The sequence below is a fragment of the Callorhinus ursinus genome, unplaced genomic scaffold, assembly GCF_003265705.2.
Source record: "Callorhinus ursinus isolate GAN/ISIS: 27379988/994484 unplaced genomic scaffold, GSC_fseal_2.0 scaffold8, whole genome shotgun sequence".
In the NCBI taxonomy this organism is placed as follows: Eukaryota; Metazoa; Chordata; class Mammalia; order Carnivora; family Otariidae; genus Callorhinus; species Callorhinus ursinus.
In genome coordinates, this window is record NW_027397070.1 from 64,800,920 (window position 1) to 64,818,287 (window position 17,368).

Genomic DNA, 17,368 nt, shown 5'->3' on the forward strand with positions numbered 1-17,368 from the left:
TCTCTCCGTGACACTCTGAGTAACATGAGGGTAGGGGGTGTTCACGGCTGAATGCCTAGAGGCAACAGAGGGCGGGGCACATAGTAAGTGCTCAATACACATTTATCAGATGAATGAATGCAGAAGGAATGCATGAGGTGTGGGAAAAAACCCGAGTACGGGTGAACTAGTCAGGCCTCCCATGCGTACAATGTACTCAGCATAGGTCGCCAAGTCCTGTCTCACACACAGTGAGCCTTGTGGTGGACTATGTCCCTCCCAGAGGCCCCTGCAAAGTGCCGAGGTGGGCAGGAATCATGACTCCCTCATCCCTACGAGTGATAGGGGATCGAGCACAGCCAAGCCGGTAATCTGGCTGCCTGCAGGCTGGGCCCTATTCTCTAGATCCTTGCCTATGTCTCTCCACTCGCCACCCAAGAGACCAGCCCAGTAGAAGGCCTTGCCTGCACCCTCAGGCACTAACAGAGGCTGTGACCTCCCCTCACTCCTGTCCAACCTTTTGCTTTCTCGTCTTGGGTCTCTCTCAGCTCCAGCCCAAGTGGGCTCCTGTTCACAACTCTGTGCTTCTCCCATCTGTGTGCCTCCTGATCAGCCTGTTCCTGCTCTCCACTACCCAACACCTACTCATGCCTGGAGACCCCATTCAGATGCCACCTCCTCTGTGTAGCCAGCAGAGTCCCTGCAGACAGATAGAGTCACTTTTGTCTATGCCTCTGAATGTATCACTTGGTAATACTTATAAGATAGAGCTTATCACTTCAAAACAAAATTGAGGGTCTAATGACAATGACAGCTATCTTTTGTTGAGAGCTTAGTATGTTCCAGGAACTACCTTGGGGACTTTACCCACACATCTCATTTGTAATCCCAAACGTCAGGTAGGCACTTTCTATATTTTTCTTGTCCCCATTTTCCTTTAGCCTGGCAGACAAAATAGGGTAGTGGCTAGGAATGTGGGCTTTGGGGTCAGGGGGACCAGGCTGCAACTCCGAATTCCTCCATTTGCCACCTGTGCAACTTTAGGGACCCTATGTAAGCCTTTAAAGCTTCCCTCAAAGAAGGAAGAATGGACCTCCCTTACATGCTTCGGTGAGTTTAAAATGAGCTCTTGTTGATAAAACCCTTGGCACCTGGAGTATCTGTACGGGTGTAGCCCTCCATAAATGTCCCTAGGAGGACCCAGGAGACAGAGGCTTATCTGATTCATCTTTGCATCTCTAGCATTTAGCACTGTGCTGACTTGAGCAGATGTTGCTTGCAGATCTGGGGCGATGTTCCTCCACTGCACTGCAGATGGACATCTTGGAAAGAGGTGGCCCTAGGAATTCATGGGCCTCCTTAATCCCAACCTGCTCATGCACTCCTCACCTCTATCGAGAAAAGCACGTGGAACAACAATGCAACATAGTGGAAGCCTTACCTTCTGCCTCCCGGCCCCACCCCATACACAGACCCATAAAGGATGAGCGTACTCGCTTTGGCTACAGCATAAGCTAATATTTTTCAAATCTTCATGTCCCGTGAATGAGATGCTTGTGCCATCAAGTCCCATTTCCCCCACAGGCTGCCTGGTTTCCTGGAATAGGGGGGCCCAAATACTGGTTGTGTATGGAATACAAGCTCTGAGGTCTCATTTGTTGGGAGCCCTGGGTTCTCTGACCCAATTAGGTATCAGTTACACCTGCACGTTAGGACTTGTGTGCTGAGGAGGGAGCAGACTGCCACCATGGCGCTGAAACATAGTTCTCCTAGAGTCCCCATGGGCCAGCTATCTGGCTGTGTCCAGCCATAAGTATCTGGTTGGGGATTCAGAGGTGTTGCTTCCAATTTCACTAGAAAATGTTGGATCTCAACCATTGCACATGGGCTCAGCAGCAAAGCGGTTTTCCCAGAAAAGTGCTGCCTTTGACCTCAGTTTCTTAAGATCCAGGTTTCTGTTTGGATGGGATTGTAGGGTTTTTCAACATGAGTTATGGCCTCTCGATGATCATGATGATGACAATGGTGATGATTGGAGGAAGTATCCTGTCACTAGGCCAACAAAACCCACTCATGCTCTGCTATTTCCCAAAGCCCCTGAAGGAGGGGATCTGCACTGTGGAGATCCACAGCTGGGGTATGGAATGTTCTTGGGCAGGTAGGATCCCCTGTGTCCTCTATAGGGTCTGTCTTCTGCCTCTTCCTCCTCACTTTCATACCAGACAGGAAGGGAGGACAGCAGGGTGGGGATGGGGCCTGAGCTTGGTCCTGTGGGTGAGGTGGCAGGTGGCTCCTATTCTGTTGTAGGAATGGGAGGTCTTCTGAGGGGTGGAAAGGCAAGACTCCTTGCATCCCGCTGTTGAAGACGGGGCAATGGTGGGGTATGAAAGTCTGGGAACCAGGAAGCCTAAGTTCTGGGCCCAGCTCTGCATGGAAGCACCTGGTGGACTTAGGCAAGTTACCTTGTAGAAGCAGTGGTCCCTACCTGCTATGACAGGTTTCATATGTCATAGCACCATTTCCTGGGCACTTGGGTGTATTTTGGTGAGATCCGGAGGATCAAGAGACAGGCTGCATGCCTTGCAAGAAAGGCATGTCCACATTCATGGGGCACCTTAGATACTATTACTTAGCTAGGAGTTTTGGGGACAAGCACTCCAGTTTATTTATTTTTTAATTTAAATTCAATTAATTAACATATATTGCATTATTAGTTTCAGAGGTAGAGTTCAGTGATTCATCAGTTGCATCAAACACCCATTGCCCATTCCATCACGTGCTGTCTTTAATGCCCACCCACCCACCCCAACTCTGCTCCAGCAACCTTCAGTTTGTTTCCTATGATTAAGAGTCTCTTAAGGTTTATCTCCCTCTCTGATTTCGTCTTATATTTTCCACCCTTCCCCTATGCCCCTCTGTTTTGCTTCTTAAATTCCACATATGAGTGAGATCATATGATAATTGTCTTTCTCTGAGTATTTCGCTTAGCGTCATACCCTCTAGTTCCATCCATGTCTTTGCAAATGGCAAGATTTCATTTTTTGATGGCTGAGTAATATTCCATTGTATATATACACCACATCTTCTTTATCCATTCATCTGTCAATGGACATCTGGGCTCTTTCCATAGTTTGGCTATTGTGGACATTGCCGCTATAAACTTTGGGGGTGCAGGTGCTCCTTCGGATCCCTACATTTGTATCTTTGGGGTAAATACCCAGTAGCGCAATTGCTGGGTCATGGGGTAGCTCTATTTTCAACTTTCTGAGGAACCTCCATACTGTCTTCCAGAGTGGCTGCACCAGTTTGCCTTCCCACCAACAGCGTAAGAGGGTTCCCCTTTCTCTGCAACCTCTCCAACATCTGTCCTTTCCTGACTTGCTAACTTTAGCCATTCTGACCCCTGTGAGGTGGTATCTCATTGTGGTTTTGATTTGTATATCCCTGACAAGTACTCCAGTTTAATGAAGATGTTCAGTAACTTAAGGAGCATCCTACATACTGCAGACAATTGAAAAGGCCCAAATGTGAATCCCAGTCTGCAAGGCCCCAAATGCAGAAACAGGAAGGCACTCTGCAGCACGTTATTGGGTCCCCAAGGCAGGCAAGGGGACACGGGAGGTAGGGTGGGGAGGCATCGCCAAGGGTCAGGAAGGAGAGGTGCTGGTGGTGGTTTGATCAGGACAACGCAGCTTCCCCAACCTCCTGTTCTCAGGAGGTAGGAGGAGCTCAGAGCCAGGAGCTGGGCTTCCATGATGAAGAGAGTCATCGCCGGAGCAGAATGTCCAGGAAGGAGGGAGGGAAACCAAGGAAGGAGGAGGCTCCTCCTTCACTCACGTTCTCAGGTCCCCATGTACGCCACGTGGGTGGGAGCATGTCACACACATCCACGCACCCACAGCCACACTCGTCGCGCTCCCGCCCCGGCCCATCTCCACGCGCCTGTGGGCGCCCGGCCTCAGCCGGCCACGCCACCACCTGCTGCTGCGTCCCCAGTGAGGGGGAAGGACCGTCTCCGCGCTTCCCCCATCCGCTCCTGCAGCCTCCCCATCCTCCGCCGCCGGGCTGAGGACAAGTCTTTCCCTGAGGCCCCCTCCCCAGCGCCGAGGGGGAGGCGCTGGGAGGAGCTCCAGCCGCAGCCGCCCGCCCTCCCCCTCTCCCCCGCCCAGCTCCCCCTTCCCTCCCCTCTCCCCCGCCCAGCTCCCCCTTCCCTCCCCTCTCCTCGGCTGCCGCAGCCCGGTTCGTCGCGCGCGTCAGCGTGGGCTCCCCGGAGCGAGTCGCTAGGTAACGGGGCTGGCTCCGCAGACCCGTGGCCGGGGAAGCCCGCGCGCGCCGTCAGCAGCCGCGCCGCGGGGCGCGGGCGGGGGCGCACGGACCCTCTCCCAGCGGGGCTGCAGACCCCGACTCGCACGCGGCCCCCTCCCAGAATGCCTTAATCCGCGCGGATCGCCACCGCCCAGGTGCCCCTCCCTCCAAGGGACCCCGACGCCGCCGCCGGACCCCTCCTCCTGCCCAGCCGGTGCGCACCACTCTGCGCGCGGCCCGGTGGGCGCCCCACCGCCGCGGTCACCGTCGCCGCCGCCGCCGCCGGTAAGCTGGGCTCGGGGGCCGGGGCCGGGAGTGGGGAACGCGCGCTGAGCCGGGCACCTGCCGCGACCGCGGCCGCCGACCGGCCATGTGCTAAAGTTTCTGGGGCTCGGCGCCCCACCGGGCGCGCAGCGCGGGGCGCAGCGGCGCGGTGGGTGGGGCGGCGCGGTCCTGCTGGGCTCCCGCCGCCCCCGGGCCCCGCGGAGTGCTGCTCTGAGCGCTCTCACGTTCTCTTTCTCTCTTTCCCGCCGCGCTGCCTCCCGGAGGTCCTGTCGCCGAGCCCCTGCGCGGGGCATGAGGAGCCCCGGGGCGCCGCCCGGAGAGGACCCGGCTGCGCGCACACCTCGCCAGCGGCGGACTGGGACATGAGCGGCGCGCACGGGGTCCGGCGCCCGGCGGCCAGCCCCAGCCGGCGGCGGCCAGCGGGTCGGCGCTGCCCGGGAGAATGAGGCAGGAGCCCGCGGCAGCCTCCTCCTTAACCTCCTCCTCCTCCTCCTCCTCCTCCTCTTCTCCTTCCTTCGGCTCCGGCGCCCCGGCCGGGCTGTGGCTCTGCTGCGTGCCCCGCGCGCCCCCCGCCCGCCTCCGGATGCGCTGCTCGGTAAGCCAGGCCCTCCGCCTCGGGAACAAAGCCCATTCGCCGGGCAGGGAGGCCGTCTCTGAGAGCCTGGAAGCCTGCGGGGCTCCGGATTGAACCCCGCTACCCCCAAACCCTGCCTGGGAGGCTGAACCGCCCGGGCGCCTTCGAGACCCTGGGCTTTCCTCTGCCACCGGGGAGGCAGATGCGGGCTTGACACGCAGGCAGGAGACCTGTTTGGTCCACATAAGGATACATGTATCTTGGCTCAGATTCATCTGTGCGGGGAGACTCATTTGTGGAGGGAGACGACTCACATATAGTGACTACGTAATAGGTGTCCAAGCTGTGCTGGGTAGCGTGCCTCAGAAACACCCAGGGAAGTAGGTCCCCCTTCTTCCATGGCTCAGATTTGGAAACTGAGGCCCAGAGAGGTTGAATGACTTAACCAAGGTCACAAGGCCAGACTTCGAGAGACCAGGATTGGAAACCAGGGCCCTCTTTCTGCCAGGCTGACCCCTTTGTAGCAAACACCCTTGTCCCAGTTCTACTATCTGCCTCCTTCTGGGGTCATTTCATGTGTGTGGAAGCACCTGTGCCCGGGAGGAGCTGCTCCGGTGAAACAAATTGCCATAGCATGTATTTTTTTGGTCATTCCTCCATAACGTGGCTGCTAACCCCTCCTGTGAATTGGAAGCATAAGATTACTTCTCTTAGTTCTGGGGGGGAGGTTAACATGTTTCCCTGGGTGCTCCCTTTCCTGCGATCCTGTTTCTCTTGGGGCCTCTTCATGGATGCAAAGGGCAGATTTTGGTTCCTCTCTCCAGCCCCTCCTAGGCTCTGCCTGCCAGCACACGCTCAGCCTCGGAAGCCCTGTCCTAAACCTTTCTGTGGGGCGAGGGCTAATCAAGGATACCTGCCCCTGGTTATGTAGGTCTTGGAGATGGTTACTTCGAAAGTGTTGGGGCTGAGCTCAGATGGCTCCCGTTCAGGAGCCGACCCTGTCGGAAACGTTATCTTGGCTCAGACTTGCCAGCGCTCCCTGTCAGCCAAACTTCACACTTGCTAGCCCAGAAGAAAGGGGGAGGGCGTTTGATGTAGGCGTGGGGCCTTCTGCTGGTGCCCATTTCTCCGGCTTGCAGCTTTTCACGGTTTGCTTGAATGCACTTAGGTCTACCCTGAAGGGAATCACTGGGTCCCAGTCTGAGATGCTTGTGTACTCCATCGAGTTTCCAAGTATTGGGCTGGGTGCTTGTCTCCGCGACACGTATAGTGTTGGTGTTGGTGCAGGGCAAGCCCTTAGCAGGAAGGGGCCTCAGTTTCCCGACTCCCAGAGCCAGACTGGATGACCTTTCAGTTCCTTTCCAACTAAACAATCCTGGGATCGGGAGGAGAGTGGGTTACTGGCCTGAGCCAGGCTGCGTGAGCTCATCAGACACATACATTTGGACTAACAGCTCTGCTCTGAATAAGCTGTTGATGTCCAAGAAGAGGACATGGTCAAAGGGGGAAGCTGCAAGATTCAGGTCCCACCCAAAGGAGAAGCCTGAGCGGTGCTCTGGCGGGTGGATTATTTATTGGTCTAAAGCGTCATGGCTATAAAGTGTCCCAAGGTGCCAGATTGGGGTTATGGGATAGGTTAGGCTTTTCACTGGGAGAAATGACATCGGCCCCTAAGAACTGATAAAATACAACGCATCAATTAGATGTCCAGCCGGCTAGAAAGTGGCAAGCCGGTGAGCCTGTCCCTTCTGGAAAGAATCTGTCATAGTTGAATAGGTGAAGTCTTCTCAGCCTAAACAATTAAACATGTAAATAAAGTGATTTTTAGAATCCCTCCCCCCGTTGTTTGCTGGTTATATTAGTGACGGGTGCAGCCCACCGAAGCAGGGACACAGAGGGACTGTGACAAAAAAGGTGGCCATAAGAATGTTTAGACCCTGACTGGCTCTTTGCCTGTTGCAGCTAAATCCGTCAACTTGACCTATGGGCCCTTAATGGTGTTGTCATAGGTCTTTTAAGAGGTGGATTAATGGACCTTTTAAAGTGTTACTGAATCCCAAGTGAAATGGGCATGTCTCACCTTAGTTTTCCCAGAAAACTAAGCTCCCAGCGGGTTTTGTGACTGCTTGAAATTCACAAAACCAGAGTAAAGCTTTCATTTTGACAAGCTCATAGGGTCTGCAAACAGCAAGTAATGCATCTCGTGTGGGCATATTAATCTCCCCGCGTTGTGGGTGTTGTGTATTTCAGCTTGTTTTGGTTAACTGGTCAGGTTTTGTATAAAAACGAATGCAGAGAAACAATCTTTGTTGAGTTACTTTTGAAAATGATAATATAATTATGAAAGAACAATTTTTATGTCGTATATCATACTACTGATATCCAGAGCCAGATTACACAGTAAAACATTACTCCCGTGCCTGATAATTTAGTTTTTAATTCATCAGTTCTTTCCCATTTTTTGCCCCCCCCACCCCCATCACGAAAATGTGTAATCAAGAATAAATTCTCCCTTTTCAATTTTGGGTTTGTTTTAAACCCACCTCTTTTTGGAAGATCTCTAAAGCTGAGCTCGTATGCACCATACATATAGTGGCCTTGTGTACCAATATATTTTGGGTGCCTTCAATTTCTTTTGGGTTGACAGGACAGGTTTGTATTACAAATGCATGACAACAATGAGGTGTTCCCTTGTTGGCATCCCATCTCTGAATCGAGAGTCTAGACCATGAAGTCTTGCTTGGAGCTGACATGCCCAGCATCCTGAGAACCCAGGGGGTGTTGGGGGTTTGTGCAACATTAGGATATACGAAGGTACTTATGGGACGTGTAGATGCAAGGAACATCTCCAGAGGCTGGGAAGCATGGGATTTGTTCCTGACTCTGTTGTTCGTTGGCTCTGTGACTTTGGACAAGTTATTCCTGTTCTCTAGGCGTCAGTGGGCATACCTGCAGCGAGTGTGCCCACGTGCATGTGTGTGTGTGTGTGTGTGTGTGTGTGTATTAGTAAAAGGTGATCTCTCCAATTCTAAGCTTGAAGAGTCCTCAGCTTGGGATGCAGCTGGTTATTAATAGCTCCGGAATGTTCCGTACTTTAGGGTTATGTAACATTTTCAATTAGACATCCATATAAACAGTAAGGAGAGCCGGTCATTATAAAACATGCTTTTTATTACCCTAAGCGGGGACGCTACCCTGAACGTGTGATGATGGGGCTTTCATCCTAAAGGTGATTATGCCAGTGTCCCCGGCACTGTGGAGTCTTGGCACGCATCCAAGAGGGCTAGTGTGAACTGTGACACTCTCTAGGGTCCGTGTGCCTGGAGTCGCAGGAGGCTGTATGTAATTTGGGTCATTGGTGTGGGAAGAACATGACGTTCTGTGTGTGCAACTTGAGGTTCTGGGGACTCTGAGGCTCTGCCTCCGTGTCAGGCTGTTCCTGGAAGGTAAGGAGGGGAAGTATGTAATTACTGTTTGCAGTTGTTTTGAAAATGGAAAGTACTTTAATTAGAGCCTTGAACTCAGTCGAAGCTGAAAGATGGTGAGGAGTCCGTAGATTTGGCAGTGGTGTTTTGTCAGGCTCTCTGTGCGGGCTTCCTTGTAACGCTTGAAGTCGTCTGGTGTCTGAGGTCAGGCTCCCTAGCTGAGCCTCAGTCACCCGCAGATACGGAGGGTCCGGAGGGGACAGCGGCGGGGAAGGGAACCAGCAGTCCTTTAACACGCTGTCTTCTCTGCAGAGGAGACGTCACCAGCCTCCCGTTCTAGATGAGGAGCCCGGGGGCTCGAGAGCATGTTGCTCGGACCTGCGTAGTGAATGGCAAAGCCACACAGGATTTCGAATTAAGTCACCCGCGCCACACCTCATTGCCACCGTCACTGCAATGTGCCCGGCAACCAAATTGTGTCCTTTCCTCCCAGATTTCTAAATAGCACCCTGGCACCGAGAAAGCAGGCGGGAGGTTTGATGCGGGTGACCTGTGGGGGTGATGTGACTATCCCGAGGATTTTGAATTCGCTGGGATTTTTGTTAGGACGTTGGATTTCTTTTAACTCTGTGTCAGACGTATTAGATTCCGAAGGTGTTCCAAAATAAGCTAAGGGTTCCCCAAAAAGGGTTAGTGTTTGTAGTTCTTCTGGGGAGGCTAAAATAACTCCTCTAGGTCCCGTGCCACCCTGGGGTGCTGTGGGAAGTGGGCACACCCTGGCACTTGGGACATTTTGGAAGGCATTGCTAGCCTGCACCTCCTAAAAGGGCCTCAGAATCACAGTTATGTAACAAGCTTTCCAAAGGAGCGTGACTGCACCTCCAAGATGCCCCACGGGTTAATCCTCCCTAAACAACGAGCCAGAAGGAAATCGAAGGAACATGGACCAGAATTTCAAGGTTCAGCTTTTAAGAATTTCCAGGACTGGGGCACCTTCGGCTCAGGTCATGATCTCCGGGTCCTGGGATCGAGCTCCACATCGGGCTTTCTGCTCAGCGGGGAGTTTGCTTCTTTCTCTCTCTCTGTCTCTTCCCCCTCCCCCACTCGTTCTCTCTCTCTCTCTCTCTCTCTCTCAAATAAATAAAATCTTAAAAAGAAAAAAAAAAGAAATTCCAGGACTTGGAGGAAATGCAGGGTTTGAAGAACTTTTCAAGCCACCGCATAGAGATGCCATCACCATGGGCTTTGCCAGTGGTCAGCGGAGGTCCACGCACACGCGTTGAGCTCCTGCTATTGTTTGCTGATCGGCCTGCGGATCTGGATGAGTGGCATCCGTACTCAGGACAGGAGATTCCAGACACACAGTTTGCAGCTAGAAGTCACCTGTCCCTATGTTCTAATAACGGTGCTCAGGCTGGTTCTCTTTGCTGGCAGCTTAAAATCCTGCCAGCTCTGACACGGGCCTTGCCCGTGTTATGTGAGTGGGGTCTTAACAAACCAGACCCTCGCTCTACCTCTCCTAGATTCCTAAACTGCTTTTCTGCCAGAGCTTCAAGTTTCGTGACAGGTGATTAACGAGAAAAAGCAGACAGAAGGTGTTGGAAAACTCAACTGGGATTCATCTGTCATCTGCAAGATACCAAAACATCTTCGTGGCCAGCACAATTTTTTGATTCGGCAAATTAGAAATAACATTGCACGGCCCCCGTGAGACCCATAGAGTCTGTACCTTTTGCCCCCAAACCTTGAGAGAACCGATGTCCAGGATTTGCAGCTCCAGGTCAGATTTCTACTACTACATATGGCTGTTAAGTGGCAGAAAATGCAAAAGTGGCCATACAGAGGCATCGGGGGTAAGGTAAGAGGACACCGACATCTGTGGTTTGTGATCTGTGATTACGATGAACGGTATTTAGGACGCGGTCATAGAAGTGATTTAACATCTGTTTACAGCACCAAGAATCATGGAATGAGTTCATTAAAGAATTTTAGATGTTCTCATGCCGTCTGCGTGTGTGGCTTACGATGAGCGTAGATGACCGGGTGCTTTACGTGGGGTTAAAGCCTCCACCTTCACAGGCTCTCCTGGTGGGCAGAGAGGGGTGCATCTCTGTATTTGCGAGGCTCTGCGCTGCTGCGATTGGGCGTAAATGAAACCTGAGTCATGGGGTCCCTGGTGGTGTTTGGGAGGCTCAGCGTATTCCTCGTTGGTTCGGGGTCTTAATAATCTGTGATGAGCTGATGTGTGCCTCCCTCAGCATCCTGAAGCAGACAAGTGGATAGGGAACATCCAGGGCCTTGGTCACCCCAGTGTCTCAGGCTCTATCTGCTAACGTCGTCCGAGATCCTGGCCAACACACCGCTTCATTCCGCCACAGGTAAACTGTCTCAGTTCCTAGTGGCCTTGACGTGACCCCCGAAGGATCCTCGATTCCTTTTAATTCAGAAAGCAGGTGATAACGGCAATCGGCGTTGTCTTCATGATCGATATTGACAAGTCTTACATTTTTGAATAAAATGAATGTGGCTTGAGAGCACAATGCCCAGGCTGCAAGTAATTTATGAATGCGCTCAGCTCCACTAACTTGCTGAGAGGGCTTTATTGAATACTTCGAAAAAAGTAAGCCAGGCTGTTGCGTTGTGTAGTCTAACGGTGGAAATGGAAGTCTGCACCCGGTATCCGCCCCCCAGAAAGCAGGAGGGGAGCAGTACACTTGGCTTCTAGAAGGGAATGTTGAGACGGTGCTCAGTCCGTTTGACTGACGGCATTGACGTTGCCCCGGTCCCGAAATTCCCTGCTGCCTCTGCTTGTTGGCACGCCTGCCCCAGGACATTGCTGTGGAGTGGGAGAGCTGCTCGGTCCATGTGCCCGGGCCAGGCGCAGCTTCTGCCATCGGGTGTGCCCGTCCCCGGTCCTGCCGGAGCCCAGGAACCCAGCCCATCATTCTTCGGTCACGCAGGTGGTGGCAACAGTAGATCGCAAGTGCCCTGAGCACCGGCTCCCAGTGCTGCTGGGAGGGGGGCTGCATTGGGAGAGGGCACACAGCTGCAGTGTGTCCCTGCACCGCTCTTGCTCCCTGAGGCCTGGAATACCACCCCCCCGCCCTTCAGAAGTCCATTCAAAATCTGGGAGACGTGGCTGGTGCTTTGAGCAAGGAGGCCTGTGGGGAGAGCCTGAGGGGAGGGGGGGTGTCAGGGGCCGGTCAGTCGGGCCTGCCTTCTCTCTGCATCACCTGGGTGCCTGGGGACAAGCCTCTGCGGCACTCCGTCCCCGCCCAGCCTTCCTGGGCTGTCAGGTGCAAGGACTGGGTCGTGCAGGGTTTATCCCAAGTGTGGTTTGGGGGACCACTTCTATGAACGCACCCGTGAGCTTCCTAAAGTACAGATGCCTGAGCCTCGTTGCAAATCTGTTGAATTGGAGCCAGAATCTGTATTTTTAACACCAGCCATATAATTCTTCTCTCAGGCACGACGATGCTCGGGACCCACTGGTTCTCAGGGCTGGTTGATCACTAATGGCCCTTCCTGCTGCAAAATCCTCAGAATGAGGCACCCCTCCGGCGCAGGCGACTCTGATCGGCTCCACCCAGGCCACCATCCTCTCTCCTACCCATGCTTTTGGCTTCCCTTCTGCCCTCTACAGTTTGTTTTCCAGCGGCCCCAGAGGGTCACGCCCCTCCTCTGTTCAGAGTTCTCCGGTGCTCACTGTCTTCCCAAGAGCAGTGGCCAGTGGCTTTGGGAAGGCCCCAGGCCCTGCCCGCGCTGGTCCTGGGTCTGACTTCCTCTCCCACCTCCTGCCCCTCACTTCTGCCCTTTTGTGCCATTCCTGAAATGACAGCTGCCAGGCGCTCACTCTGGCCTGTGGGACCCGGGGACTGACAAGGCTGGGTGCTCGGAGGGCGACGAACAGCCCTGAGGAGCTGCTGCTTTCCGACCCACCCCTACTGTGAAAACCTATGCAGGTGGATACGCTTAAGTGCACTGGGGTGTATCTCAGTTTCCAGCCCCTCCACCAGAGTACAAGTTGTTTTGGGAGCAGCGCTTTAACTAGGCACCATATTTTAAGGTGACTCATCACTGGACAGGGTTATCAAAGTGGGTCTAGAAATCTCTTTCGGAAGAAGTTTCTGGAAACAGGCCGGATCTACCCCCACCTTGGGCTGGACAGTTCAGTTCCTTCAGCTGCCATTAATCCTAGTGTCTTGCCGTCCTCCCTCGTCTGCCCGCCACAGACGCTCCCAGAGCACCTTCTAGGAGGAGGAATTTTCACTCTCAGCTTTGGTATTCTTGCCACCCCCTGCTGTGTTAACATTGACCAAGCCTCTCCTGAGAGTCCATCAGGTAGGGTAGTGTGGGTGATGACGGTAGACAAGGTATTCCTTGTCTTCAGCAGACTCCGGAGGTAGTCGGGAAACGTGTTATGTAACATCCTGTAGCTCATTACAGGGGTTAGTGTGAGCGAGCAGACGGGTGGGAAAGGTAAGTTTGGATGTGGGATGTCGGGGCCATCTGACGTCAGCCTTGAGAGATGAGCTGCAATTTGTCAAGCAGAGATGAGGGGGAAGGGCATTCCAGGAGGGAAAGTATGAGCAGATGTGCAGAGGCTGGATCTCTAGGAATGGGTGAACAAGGGGTGGTGTACAGGTGCGAGGTCAGGCTGCAGAAGCAGGTGCATCCATCTTGGCCTGATGGGAGTGGGTCTGAATGCCAGCAGAAGGAATGTTTCATGTCTTATAAGTGGTGGGGAGCCATGGGAGGTGTTTGAGTAAGGGTGCGGGTTTTAAAAAGCTGGCTGGTGGTCCTGTCTCATGCACCTTCTGTAACTTCTGTATGATAGTGAAGATGTAGAAGATGCCCAGGAGGACACCCTGCGTGGATGTAAGATGTAAGCATGACTGTCTGGGGTGTGACTTCCAGGCCATTACTTTAAGTGCACTTCACTTGTTTGTAGTTACTGAGTGATCCTCCAGGCACTGCTGCCCAGACCCCAGCTCCGCCGACCCTGCGGGGGCTCGGAGGGAAGGTCAGGAAGCTGCTGGCTCAGGTACTTGCTGCCCAGCCATGGTGGACTCTGGCCAACAGGAAATGGAGCGGGCAGTGTCCCAGCCTGATTCACCGAGCCATGGGTCTCTCCCTGCACCTCTGCAAGTGCATTCAGACTGCTCCTGACCTCAAAACAATGCTCCCAGACCTACATCCGCCACCGAGAGAATCCAGGGCACACATTCGCCGGCCAGCTTCCCCGAGCTTCCCCCAGCAGCGGACTTCATGGGTGGGAGACGGAGTCAGTGTCGGGAGCCGAAGCATGGACCACTGTCTGCCCGTTTGCTTTGAGATCATCGTGCTCGGCCGGGCGCTGACCTCTGCCGAGCTGGCGGGGCAGATGCGACACAAGGAGGAAGGTTCCAGGGGGTCATTGGTGCTTATCCCACCTCTGTCCGCCACTTCCACCTTCTCGTTGTTAAGGGGAGGAGAAGAGAAGGAAAAAAAGCCTGGCCCACAGGCCAGTGGGTGAATTCTTAGCTGTTTCTGGGGAGTTGGGCCCTGGCCAAGAGCCTTTCCTTGGCCCAGGTTGACTGCCAGTCATGCCAAGGGCAAAGCATCCCAGGCAGGGCGAAGAGCTGCCGTGGGCTGGAGAGTTCCCCGCCCCGGAACGTGGGCCCAGGAAGGGAATCCAGCTCCACCCTCACATTGGCCCCATTTATAGGTCAGCAAACCGAGGCCCAGAGAGGTGAGGCTGCTGGCCCAAGGCTGCACAGTGGGCTTGTCGCCGAGCAGGGCGTCACATTGTTCCGGAGTCAGTCATGACCTCTGAGACTGGCCAGTGCCCAGTGTTGGCAGGGGTCCACGTGGCAGGGGACAGTTTGTGCTCGCACTGCCTTGCTGCCAACCAGGCACAGAGGACATGGCTTTCTCCTTGTTCTTGTGCCTTTCCTCTTGGACGCCAGGGCCAGAGCCAGGGTCCCGGGCAACCAGCGTTGGAGGAGGCTGGGCACGCCACCTACGTCTCTGACCCTATCTTCACTCCTTTGGTTTCTGAAGCTTATGTGGATGTTTTATGCAAGAGAAGGGCAATAAGGGAGCAAATTAGAATGGTTCTCAGGGTCTGGGCAGGGAAAGAAATGAGGCTGAGGTCTCCAGAGGTCTGGGTATCATGAAAAGCCCCATCAAATGTCCCAGGAAAGCCTGTCACACTGGTTCTCCAAGCCCCTTGGTCGTCCGCGGGCATAGCGCAAGCCGCCCTTTGGCGTCACCATCGGGGTCTCTTGTCTACTTCTTGCAACCATGTGTTCCCTGGATCCCCAGCACCGGGGACGGAGCTGGCTCGGCACTGGCTGCTCCCAGCGTCTCAGCGGCTGAGCGGGGGCTGCCGTGTGGGAAGGGACTTGTTCCACGCCTATCCTGCCGAGCCTGGCGGCACCCCGGCTCTCCTGGCTGCTTCTCGCCTTTATCAAGTGGATTCTCCCAGATGCGAGAGTGAAGCCGATGGCAGTTCTGCAGGCTGCCTCCAACACAGTAAAACCTTCAAGACCTTATTAGGTAGATCTAGAAGTGCAGTTCCTGCTCCTAAGCTGCATCTGTCACCGTCCTGCCAAATGTGGCAGGATTGTTTGCAAACTTCCCCAGGTCATTACCCCCAAACTTAGAGGTACACGCATTAGGTGAATAATCTCGGGAGGCCCGCACGTTACTGTGGCTTGGGACAAAAGTCATCTGCCTGCTGGCCCATTTCGTGGACATCACCACCTTATCTACTCTTGATGAAAGGGGAGAGCAGAGCTGTAAAAGGTGACAGGCTGCCAAGCAGGGGGGTGGGGCTGCCGCTGACGAAGACACTTGGAGCGCCTGACCTCAGTCCCTCTTGTTTTTCTGGTCAAGGACCTCGCACCTCCCAGATTGGAGCGACCCTTCCTCAGCGACATTGTGGTGACGGTCACGGCCGCTGCCAGGGGCATGCACTTTTTATTTGAAGCTGTTCTCGGGGTCGGACTGTGGAGCGTCTCACTCACCGTGTGATTCTTGGACAATTTGCAGTTGTCAGTTTGCGCTGGTCTTCCTGAGCCCCATTCTGTATTATGGACAATGGCTAGGATGATAACAGCGAGTGATAATCGGAGCTTTTCTATACTGGGTGCTTCCTCGGGGTGGAGACTCTGTGCTAAATAAGGGCTTTCTGGGGACCGCTTCATTGGATCTGAGCAACAGCGCGATAAAGCAGTTGCTTTTATCATTTCCATTTTATAGACATGCAAGCTAAGGCTTAGAGAGTATTTCTTGTTGCATATAAAACACTTCCAAATAGTGGCCTCAAACACTAGTCATCTTCTATTTTGCTCATGAGTCCAGCGGCTGCCTGGGCTCAGGTAGGTGGTTCTTGTGGGAGGCCTCATGTGAGATTGCATTCAGACTGGGGCTGGGGCTGGAATCATCTGGAAGGCTTCCTCACTCACATATCTGCCCCCCCCCGGGGGGGGTGGCTGGGAAGATGCACACAGCCTGGGGACATGGAGAGGCTCCTTGATTTCTGTGGGGTCTTTCCAGCATGGCTGGCCAGGCCAGCCTGACTTCCCACGTCATGGTGCAGGCTCCAGTGTGGGTGTTCTAGGAAAGAGATAGCTCGGGGTCTGTCTGTATCTCCTTCTATGGCCCAGCCTCCAGAATCACACAACGTCCTTCCTGAAATATTCTGCTTCTTAGAAGCAAGTTCTTGAGGCACCCACATTGTGGGAGGGCAGTTGGACTCTATCTCTGGATGGGGGAGCCTTAGGGTATTTGCAGCACGTGCAAAGCCAGCACAGAGCACTTTTGGTGGGTTGCACTGGGTGGGCAATGGCAGTAGAGTCGGCTGTGACGCTGGAGGTCAGAGCACGTCCTGTCACCCTCAGACATTTATAAACATCTTGACCAACTTGCCCCGTGGGAAACCCCCGCACATCTCCCGTTCACCTGCCAGGCATCCTCCCCGGAAGAAGCAAGCAAAATTATGTAAGAGCGCAGGTGTCTCCTCCTTTGGTTCAGAGAGGCACCAGTACAGACCCCAGTGTACAGACCTCCTCTCCCTTCCCCTCCCCTCCCCTCCCCTCTGCCTCCTTGCCCTTCACCAGGGCCGTGACCTCACTTTCTTGGGCCTTAGGCACTTTTGCCTGTGCAGACCCCTTCCTCCATAAGAAAGTATTAAAAATTATTATCTTACGGCAGAGTTGATATAAAGGTGAGTATTTTAATACTATGTGTTCAAAAATTTTCTCCTAACTAAAGTTACTTTTTTTTTTCTGATTTTAAAAGAAATGGAAGCATCTTCTTCATGGGCCCTGGGTGCTGTCCTTGCTGCCCGCAGTGGAGATGACAGGGCTGCTGGCACCTGCTCTCCCTGCCTCCTCTCTCTCTCCTTCCCCTGCCCCCCCCCCCACCCTCCTTCCTCCTCTTCCCCCTGTCTGGCTTCCCCACCCTGCACTACTTTGGTCTTTATTCTGGTCACTTCACAGGCTCCTCTCCTGGACTGTGAACCCTTGTCTGTGTCCATCGGGCTGGTCTCCACGGTGGGCACAGAGTGTCCCTACTGCCTCTGGGCCTCTTCTCTCCTGGCCCTTCCCTGGGGCTGGACCCTTCTCGTGGGAAGGAACTTTGGCAAAGGCATCCCTATCTGGTTTCTGGCTTGTCTCTGAAAGCTGAGCCCGGGGAGCTCCTCACTTTTTTCCCTGAAGGCTCAAGAAAGGAGCCTTCCCTCAAGGCTGCTTTGGGCATGTGGGGTGGCCAGCCTCAGACGCCCCTGGCCGGCTTGTAATCAGCCTCTCATCCA

General features: G+C 54.0%; 1 protein-coding gene across 1 annotated transcript in view; it reads left to right on the plus strand.

Annotated features, from left to right (window-relative positions):
• The first annotated feature begins 4,306 nt into the window (after positions 1-4,306).
• Positions 4,307-17,368, plus strand: part of TUNAR (transmembrane neural differentiation associated intracellular calcium regulator) — a 46,479-nt gene continuing 33,417 nt past the window's right edge. Inside the window, exons 1-2 of the mRNA XM_073894890.1 lie at positions 4,307-4,569; positions 4,833-5,164. Coding sequence (XP_073750991.1) covers positions 5,012-5,164 — 153 coding nt within the window. The 5' untranslated portion in view covers positions 4,307-4,569; positions 4,833-5,011. The remainder of the gene's footprint in view (positions 4,570-4,832; positions 5,165-17,368) is intronic.